Source organism: Propithecus coquereli, unplaced genomic scaffold, assembly GCF_000956105.1.
Source record: "Propithecus coquereli isolate 6110/MARCELLA unplaced genomic scaffold, Pcoq_1.0 Scaffold262, whole genome shotgun sequence".
Lineage (NCBI taxonomy): Eukaryota > Metazoa > Chordata > Mammalia > Primates > Indriidae > Propithecus > Propithecus coquereli.
This window is the reverse complement of record NW_012148197.1, coordinates 2,507,956-2,518,220: the sequence shown is the minus strand read 5'-3', so window position 1 is coordinate 2,518,220 and position 10,265 is coordinate 2,507,956. Positions and strand designations below refer to the sequence as shown.

Genomic DNA, 10,265 nt, shown 5'->3' with positions numbered 1-10,265 from the left:
CCGCTGCCACACCGACTGCCTGGAGGCGCCGCTCTCCCGCGCCTTCGGTTGGCTGGGCTGGGCGGTGGGCGCGCACCCCTGGTTCTTCCTGCTGGCGCCCATGATGCTGACGGCCGCGCTCGGCTCCGGCCTGATCTACCTGAAACTGCTACTGGGTGAGCCCAGGGAAGGTAAAGGCTGCCACGCAGGTCACGTGATTGGCGCCATTTGTGTGCGTGCCTGGGACCCGGCCAAATTCTCTCAATAAATTTTGAGTCCTGTAGGCCAAGCTCGCGTTTGACGGCCTCGAAGAAGCGTTTCTTGTATTTTCTGAACTCCTGAGAGGTCAGACACGCCACAAATTTCGGGCTACTCAGGTGACGGGTCAAACCTCATGCTCCCCAACGGCGCCTCAGGCCTCGGCGCGAGCAGCCTCAGCTCAAACAGACTTCCTTGGAATTTCTCCAGGAAACTGTCACGTGGGTGGCGATGGGAGCTCCGTCCAGCAGCTACTATTCCCCGCACTGGCCCGAGTGAGAACGTCGCCTGTGCTTCCCGGAAATGAGCCTCAGTTGCTCTCAGGTGGCGCCGCAGGCTGACCCGAACCTCTAGCAACTTCCCGGGTGGGCCCGGCAGTACATTTTATTTATTGTTTTTCTGGACGATAAAAATTAGGGTTGCCAAAATTTAATCCTTAGCTTGTGATTTTTGTTACTAATTCATTTTTTTTTTTTGTCATTTCAGGGACTTCTTTAGCCTGGCAAACTTTCGAATCTAAGCCAACTGCCCCAGCCGCACTTGGTAAGTTTCTACAGTAGGTTCAGGGCTCTAAAGGTATCTTTAAAATACTAAGCCAAAACATGTCTTTTACTTATTTGTTATTTTTAGAGACTTTTCTTTGAAAACTAATGTGTTGAGAGACTGCATAATGATTTATTTTGATTCATGGCTTTGACCTAGTTCTAAAACCCAGGACTGTAAATATCCGCGTGATTTTGTGGCGATTTTGATTAGCCATAGCTAGTATTTCACAATTTGCCTTGTAAAGGGATGACTAAAAATTCCTTGGCATCGCTCCAGGTTATACTTTCAGATTTCGCCAAGTGACACACTGTGTGACTATGCTCCTGCCTGTGGTGGCCACCACATTTTGGCAATGCTGAGACTCTTGCTGCTGCCAGCTTTGAACAGGTGTTCTGTCTGTCCTCACTTGCAGTCAGCTCGGTCATCTGGTCTGTCTCCCAGAGCTGTCAAGATTCGGCAGGAAACCAAAAAGACATAATCTTTACAGTTTAGAAACCGACAGATTTTTTTTAAGATAATAGTTAAGTAGTTGAAATATCTTTACTTCCATTCGGGAAAGATCTGTGGGTGGAGGGAGTCAGGGAGCTGGCGCTGGTGGGCGCGAGGGGCAGATGCACAGGGATCTTTACTTGAGGAGCCCAGACTGAGGCTGGGCACTGGGTGAGGACACCACGCATGTGGGCCCAGGACTTATGAGGGGACTGCGTAGTGACCAAAGGACATTAATGAGCGCGTTTTGGAATTTGGCACAACTGACTAGAAAATGCTAATGTTTTAACTGCTCAGTCTTTTCAGGTGCTTCTTGAAACTTTCTTCTTTTTTTTCTCCTTGGAGACTGTCTCACTCTGTCACGCAGGCTGGAGTGCAGTGGAGCAATCCTACCTCACTGCAACCTCCAAATCCTGGCCTCACGTGATCTTCCCACCTTGGCTCCCGGAGTGCTGGGATTACAGGCGTGAGCCACGGTGCCCGGCCTCTTGAAGCTTCTTGACGTTGCTTCTCGAAGCTAAAGAGGTTGGGAGGTGATGGGGAGTTTAAGTGCCAAGAGTAGAGCTGAGGGGAGAGGAGAAACTGGCTTAAACGTATCTTATAAAATTAAAAAAACACATTTCAGAGAAGAATGGAAAGGTCCAAAGATGAAATTATTTAAGCAAAATAATCTTCATCAGCTGACTAAGCTCAAATACACAAGCAAGAAAAAAATTCCAAAGCTCTATTTAGTGAGAGTAGTTTTTCCCCAAATGGGGTGTTCAGAGCCCCTGGAGGTATGCAGAATGATCTATTGGAGTAGGGGAAAGAAATTATTAGAAGTTCTTTTTATATATTAAAAAGAATCTTATCCTTTTAAATTTTTCAAATTTTTTTTGTTTTAAAATGTACGTATTATTTGCATCATAGTGTATGTACAATTTATTTAAATAAATATGTGTATATTGGGAGTACCTTTTACTGACTGGAGCACATGGCCAAAAAAATGTGGATGCCATTAGCTCTAGAGAATTCCAGGGGGAAAAGGCGCATAGACAGGGTCCCTTCACAAGTGGGATCTCTGTGCATTGTGATGAGTAGGCAAGAAAGGGTGGTTGGCACGTTCCCATTTCTCCTCCCAGCACGGAAAAGGATCTAAAAGCCAAGGCCCTCGTGATGGCAGGGAAATGTCTCTTTACTTAAAAGAAAACACACACGCTCTGAAGTGTTAAGATCAGAAAATCCAAATCATAAAGTGAAAGACAGCTTAAGAGATAAACAACAAATCAGACTCCATACCCAGCAAAAGGAAAGGTCTGTAATGTCTTATGTGAGGCAGGTGTGATAAAACCTGTCGACCCACCAATCCGTATGCCACTGGTGATGTAGACACTAGTCAGTCATTCTAGACCTGGCTTACTACCCTTCCTTAACAAGGGAATGAATTCCATAGTTTAGGAAGAAGACCTGGTTGTGATCAATTTTAACAAGATTAACTTTCAATTCTCCTAGCTGGAATAATATCTATACCAGAAATAGTTAATATTCGGGTTTTTCTTTTTTCTTGTAAAGGGCTAGGTAGTGACAGTTTTAGGCCTCACAGGCTAGATGGTCCATTTTGCAGCTACTCAGCTTTGCTGTTGTAAGTGCAAAATCAGCCATAGACAATATTTGAATGAATGAGCTTGGCTGTGTCCCAAGAAAAACAGGCAGTGGGCTGGGTATGTCCCGGGGGCTGTAGTTTGCCAAACCGTGTTCTAGATTATACAAATTGCAAATGGGTTTGAAAGCGTATACCCAGAGGTTGTTAGCAATTTACAAACAGGAGTTAGTTGAACACTTTCACCAGTAGCCATTGTAACAACAAAAAAATGTATCCCTGTCGAAGTAGCTGGAGTTTGTGGCCCCTTTTAAGGTAGGATTAGAATTAAAGGTCTATCTTCATAAACTAGAGAAAGTGGCAGTAAACTAAAAGACAACTGTTGTTTAGTGAAAACAGCCTGGACAACATAATAGCCCAGGGAGGCCCTCAGTTAAGAATTGTCAAATATTGGAAGAGGGGTTGTGGAATCTAATTTTCTGGAGAAATTTAAAATAGCGTTTAGTCTTACTTAAGTCAGGTAAGCTCCTCTCTAAGGGCTGTGGCTGAATTAATGTCTTCACCTGGTGTCTTCCAGCCCAGGGATTGGAGTACTTTCAAAATTGGTGTATTGCGCATGAATGTTCATTGCAGCATTATTCGTATTAGCCAGAAAGTGGAAACAATCTAAATGTCCATCAGCTAATGAACAGATAAATAAAATGTAGTCTATTCATACAGTGGAATGTCATTTGGACATAAAAATACATGCTGATGTTCATACATGCTGCAACATGGATGAACCTGGAAAACTAGTGAAAGAAGCCAGACACAAGGGGCCACATATTGTATGACTCCATTTACCGTATGAAACATCCAGAACAGGCAAATTCACAGAGATGGAAAGTAGATTAATCGTTGCCAGGGCCTGGGGAGGGGAGAGAAATGAGATGTGATGGCTAATGGGTACACGTGTTTTGGGGGTAGTTCTAAAATTTGATAGCAGTTACGGTTGCACAGCTCTGTGAATATACTAAAAACCACTGAATTGAATATTTTAAATGGGTGAATTATATCTCAATAAAGCTATTATGAAAAATTGGTTTAGGTTAGTTATGTACTGTCTTTGTCGTTTAAAACATCTGTCCCTTATGGGCTGTTACCTATCTTGACTAACACGAGGAGTATTTGGTTACCATCATGCTCAGATGCTTGTGGTTTAATTATGGAACCTGTGAGCTTTTTCTTTTTTGTGCCGTTTCAGTGAATGCCCCAGCCCCGCCGACTTTGGAAGCTAAATCAAGTCTAACAATGGCACATGGTAAGTTTCAGCATTTTATGTGTAGTTGCCACTCTGAGTTAGATAACTTATTAACCAAAAGTGCTTCTGTTGGGGGTAATTATGTAAAACAGGAAGCATTTTAGTATTGCAAAACAGTTATTAAAACTGCAGTCTTCAAATGTAATATTACTGTAAACTAAACATATCTACTGGAAGTCATAAAGTATAAAATGTATGTATTGCCAGACTCACAAATAGAAATTTTACCTTTGATTGTGATTTTTGTGGAAAATGGTAGGTACTGGGTAAGAATGAGGGTGACCTGCTACTAGACTAGCCAACCAGCCATGCCACAGGGCATATGTGGTGGTTTTTATGACTTTCAGTGTGGCAACAAGTCACCTTCTTTAAACAAACAGTTTCAAAGATTGGTTGGGAAAATTTAGAAAAGATGTGAGGGAAGCCAAAGGAAATAAGTAGGAACCACTGGATGAAATCACTGCCAGGATTCGGTTCTTGGACCAGATCAAAAGGGTGATAATTGTTATTAACAAGATCCAGTAGATGGGGCAAGTATTTGTAGCCATACTTCACTTTTTATACAGTCGAAGTGCTTACAGTTTTCATAGTATGTTCTCGAATATGGCAGTTTCCTGTACTCTGCTGTGTGTTACAAATGAGTTACGATGGGAAGAGGACCATCTTTTTCCTGTCTCACTTACAGATGCTCTGGAATCTAATGATTAATACACTTTAATTGTTGGCCTTTTAAAAGGTTAGACTTAAATCCATGATCTAACTGGTCAGTTTAGTAGGACTTTTTGTCTTCTTAAATATAGTGGTCTTCAGTAATAATACTAATCCTCTTTACTCATGACTGACTTGTGAAGTGTTTATTGCACCCTATTTTTTTTTTCTAAGACCATTTCAAGTAGATCAGTTGTCTTAAGTATGTGATCACAATATGTGCTGTATAAATTCTCCACACATTGGATCTTATTTACAAGTGTTTAGAGCATGCAGTTTTTTCCCTTTGGACCAGGAACAGAGAGAAAATGAGCATTGGACATATATAAATTAGCTTTAACATTGAATATACAAGAAAATTATCTCCGGCAATTCATTCTCTATTCATATTATTTTATGTCAGGTCTAAAACCTTTCTGTTGCCTCCTTTTTTAGGGCTGATTTTTGTAAAGCATTGCTGGCCACTTCTCTTTTGTATTTCAAGTGTGTTTTAGTTTCTTTTCCTTTTTTTTTCCCCCTACTTTATTATTGTTAGCCTTCTATATGACATTATAAAAGGTCCATATTTTCTTTGTCATGTATTTTTGTTGCTAAGCAGAGGATACACCGAGTAGGTACATTGAGCTGTCTGGGGTTAATTCGAGAGTCCTGGCAAATCTATCATTTCTAAAGCATGTGTTCCATGTAGACCCTGGCCTGATTGACCCAGGGCTGCACAAATCAGTCATGCCCCCTTCCTGGCATCCGCTGGGATTGAAATGCTAGTTTTAAATGCCAGCCAGACCTGGCGCAGGGCCCACAGCCCTTGGATGGAGATCAAAGCTGATTTGTGAGCATCTCCGTGACAGGAGCTAGGAGGGGACTAGGCCGGGGCCTGCCGATGTCCCCCACCCAGCCAGGCCAGCTTGCCCAGGGCAGTGAGGGCGGGGAGGTCAGTCATGGGTTGCTTAACATTCCTGAGGCTGGTTGCCCTCCATCCTTTGTTCCGTCTCAAAGCTTGATGCGGTTCTTCACCATGAAAAATGTGATTCCTCACCGTTTTGGGTCGGGTTCCCTGGGAAACAGACTCCGAGGCAGAGGTTTACAGTTGGGAGGTTTACTGGGAGATGCCATTCAGACAGGACTTGTAGGGGAAGCAGGATTGGGTGAAGGGGACATTGAACCCAGACACAGCTGCAGTGGAGGCCTCCACCGACCCTGCTTGAGAGCTGTAGAGCTGGGATGGGCACTTCGGATTGTCTGTGTTCAGACGTGGGCTGCCCCGAGGAGAGGATAGCTGCTCCCTTCAGCTGAGGGCAGTGCGTGGGAGGGACGCCACTGCCAGCTGCCAGGAGCCAACATTGCCAGCACTTCTGTCCTGAGGGGATCTAGGTAAAAGTCGGGGGCTCTGATCACTCCCCTGCTTTCGGCTTTGCTGCCCCAGCTGAACAACAGAGGCGCGGTGAGTTCTGGTGCTAAGGCGGTCGACAGGATGACATGCAGGTTCTGGAGAAAATAAACAGTCGTGCTTGATTACCAGCCACTACTGTAAGTTTTTCCTGGGAAAAACCTCAGAGTCATTTTTTAGTAGTACTTTCACCACGGGAGAACACTTTGCTCATGGAGTTGTGCCTAAATCATGGTATTACAGTGCCCAGAAAATCAAGTATACTTTGTTGTTGTTAAACTGACCCACATGCCGCTTGGATTGCCTTGCCTGACAACATCGTCCCCTTTTAGAGTGGCCAGGCAAAATGACCATCGTCTTTCAGCAGTGAGGATGCAAAATAATCACTTTTTCCAAAGCCTCTGGGCACCACTAGGTTCTACCTACATGTAGAGCTCTCCTTTAATCAGGTCTATAAAGTGCGAAGGGTTTATGTATGCCTGACTATAATTGTGTAGCTAGAACAAGAGCCGCAAAAACTAGAAATTAGAAATGGGAAAGCTGCCCTGAGCCTTTAAGAATGTCATAATTGGTTTCCAAAAGGCAGAAACGTCTTTATTAGACTTTTTAATTATTATGTTTTGTTCTCAAAGTAAATGTTTTACATCTTAAAATATGGAGACCTAATACAGCCCTTTGGTTCAAGTAAAAGTTCATTGTCCAATATGTGACGGGTGGTGTATTCTGGAGTTCTGGCGTTGTGGCTCTTACTGGGAAGAAAGATGGCTTCTCCCTCTGAGAGCTGTCGGCCCGAACAGAGCCACAGAAGTGGGGTGGGGTCCACCGAAAGGAAGTCTTAGTCTTAGACCCTCAAAAGGAGAATGGGGCTGATCCCTGTCAGGTGACCCTGCTTACATGCAATCGCACGAGGAAATGTTTGGATGTGGCTGACATCCTAGGTGTGTGTCCCAGGAAAGTTCAGGAGAATCTTAAAGAGAAGTTAACATGCCACTTGTCATTGTGCCATTTCTCCGGTGGTGTCCCGCCCCTTCCTGCCTGCCTTCCTTCACAGACCACTGGGCAGTGGCGGATAGCTATGGGCCACCCCTGTGTGCAAGGCCAAAGCTGGGCACGACAGAGACACAGAAATGGTCAGAAACAGAGTCTGCCCCCAAGGAACTTACAGTCTCTAAAGGAGACCAAATTCTTATAATTATGGTGCAAGGTGAGAGCCATTGATAAACAAAATAAGCGTCCTAGCAAGGGAGAGATTTGCTCCACTTGGGGGATCCGCAGCAGCTGACATTTGGCCATTTGAGCTGAGTAGGAGGTGACATGTCAGGATGGCATCCTAGGCAAAGCAAACAGTAGAAGGAAAAGGAAGCAGGAAGGCACGAGATATGACCTAGTGGTACAAAGTCATTACTTGGCCGAGCAGAGACAATGCTCAAGAGATTTGAGGGAAGTAAGGTTGGTCAAGGCCGTTCTTGGCAGCCGTTGAGTGCCAGATTGCAGCTGTCAGGAGTCATTTGGGCAGTGTGTAGCCGCTGAATGTTCTTGAGTCTGGGCGTGCAGAATTGGAGAGCTGGGCTGTGGGAATCCAAGCTGGGGAGTGATTGAGGGCCAGGATGAGGGAAGGGACAAAGCATGGTGCACTCCCATAATGGGTGGATGGCGGTGGCATTTGGAGAAGTCAGGAAGACAAGCTAGGGAGTGCCAGTAGGGAGGCTTATTGGCCCATGGTCAAGAATCTGAACTTCGGAAGCAGACAGTCTGGATTCACAGGCGACTCATGAAACTGCGGGCTTAGGTGGCCTTGCCTGCCCACCAGGGAGAGCGGTGATGACTCCTTCAGTGGGCCGTTGTGAGGTCCCGAGAGGCAGGAGCCACTGAGGAAGGAAACGCCGGGCACATTTGGCTGCTAGGGTGGCGATGGTGAAGTCCAGCCAGAGGCCAGCCAGTGGGGGAAAGGGTGGGGTGAGGGAGAGATCTGTGAGCCTTTCTTCTGCTGGTGATAGTAGGAGAGTGATGTAAGGATTTTTCTGGAAGCCTCAGACAGATGTCAGCTCCGGAAAGGAGCTGGGACATTTGGAGGCTGGACCGGTGGCTCACAAAGCACAAGAGTGGCAGGCCCTTCCCACCCCACATGAGACATCTGCCTGCTTGTTTTGGGATTTGGGGTTTGGTCAATGTCACTTCCCCAGCCCTGCTTTTTAACAGCCAGGTTCGAGAATCCACCCTTCTCCCACAACCCCCTCTGTGCACGCAGAAGGAAACAGGTCAGAACTCTGCCAGTTTTCCCACCTCTAGAGAAATAAGTCGTAGGAGTAGCCTTCTAATATAATGACATGTGTGTGACGGTTTTGTGAAGATTTTATCAACATTTTCTTCAGAACCTTATTTTTGTCATTTCCATAAAGTACAATAAAATGCAAACCATGTGACTTTTTAAAAACTGAAATTAGTTGTCCTCCTTAAATCTCTATTTTCACAAGTTCTAACTAGTGAAGTAATGTATTCGTATAATTTTACTCAAGGCTGAACAACAAATTTGAAAAGCATGTTTTTGCGTTCAGCTTTGTGGTATAATACCTGGATGGACTTAAATGTTCCTTCGCGGGGCCATGTCCATGTTTCGAAAATGTTTTATAAGTGACAAAGCTCTTTTGCAGTTGTGCCCTTGTGTCTTAAAACTATCATTCCAAGCATTCAGTTGATGAGTGAGAAACTTTAAGCTGGTCTCCTACTTAGTAGTAGGCTGTTCCAGAAGTTCATTTGAAAGTAGTTTAAAGTGCATTTCTCCCATACAGCGCACGTTAGACATGCCGACTAGGTTGCTGGGCAAGATATAAGAACCTATTTACATATACCCAAATCAGTCTGTTCATCTATCTACCTATTATCTATCTAAAACAGCATACTAAAAACACCCTTTAGTAAATTAAAAATCAGGCCTTCAAAGCAGGAGGCATTAAACGTTAGATACCTAGAAGCTCTTAGATCTCTGCCTGGCCACCTGGTGAGCACTCGGTCAGTGTTGGCTGTCTTTACCCGGCCTCGTTGCCCACCCGGGGGTCTGTGGTAGAGTGGAATGACCTCCACCTTGGCGGTGAAGGTGGCGAGCTAGTGGGGAGGTACCCTATGTCAGTCTCCAAGCTGAAGGTGAATGAACCACACACCTGTAAGTCAGCCTTGCTAGTTGCATTTTATCCCATGTCTGATGCTTGACCGCCATCATTAAACCTTCACCCAAAACTTGACCTTCCCCATGAAGGAAATACCCTTCCCTTGTCGGACTGGGGTTCGGTTTTATTAATGTGGCCAGGAGGGTCCTTGTGTATGCATGTAACTGGGAAATGTCACCCAGAGACCTCTTCTCCCAGTAGTTGCTGTTGTGGGGTGAGATTGGGAAGAGTCCTCCTTCCTCTGTCCAGATGTGGGATCGGGGCCTTTTCCAGCCCACAGCCTTGCCTTGGCGGCTCTCCAGGAGCAGACCGGCCCTTGAAAGACAGCTTTAGGGATGGGCAGATGTATAAGAATGGCCTCTAGTCTTGCAGGCAAGCTCTCACCTGTGCTCGCCTATTTATCTTCTTGGTCCTACCACTTGAAGACCCTGGGGTTAGCGCTGGGGGCAGGCAGTAAGCGGGAATCCCAGGGCCTCAGGAATTTTTAATTTTTTTTTTGTAATCAAAATATTTTCATCAATTTTCTGTTTAGCCACTTGATCAAAATATTTTTATAAGGCCGGGCGCGGTGGCTCATGCCTGTAATCCTAGCGCTCTGGGAGGCCGAGGCGGGTGGATCGCTCAAGATCAGGAGCTCGAGACCAGCCTGAGCAAGAGCGAGACCCCGTCTCTACCAAAAAAAATAGAAAGAAATGATCTGGACAACTAAAAAACTATATATATAGAAAATATTAGCCGGGCATGGTGGCGCATGCCTGTAAGTCCCAGCTACTCGGGAGGCTGAGGCAGAAAGATTGCTTGAGCCCAGGAGTTTGAGGTTGCTGTGAGCTAGGCTGACGCCACGGCACTCACTCT

At 45.3% G+C, this 10,265-nt stretch overlaps 1 protein-coding gene across 1 annotated transcript in view; it reads left to right on the top strand.

Annotated features, from left to right (window-relative positions):
* Window positions 1–10,265, top strand: part of DZIP1 (DAZ interacting zinc finger protein 1) — a 66,566-nt gene that overhangs the window by 37,651 nt on the left and 18,650 nt on the right. Inside the window, exons 13-15 of the mRNA XM_012647340.1 lie at window positions 724–780; window positions 4,095–4,170; window positions 9,788–9,819. Of these exons, the coding sequence (XP_012502794.1) occupies window positions 724–780; window positions 4,095–4,170; window positions 9,788–9,819 (165 nt within the window). The remainder of the gene's footprint in view (window positions 1–723; window positions 781–4,094; window positions 4,171–9,787; window positions 9,820–10,265) is intronic.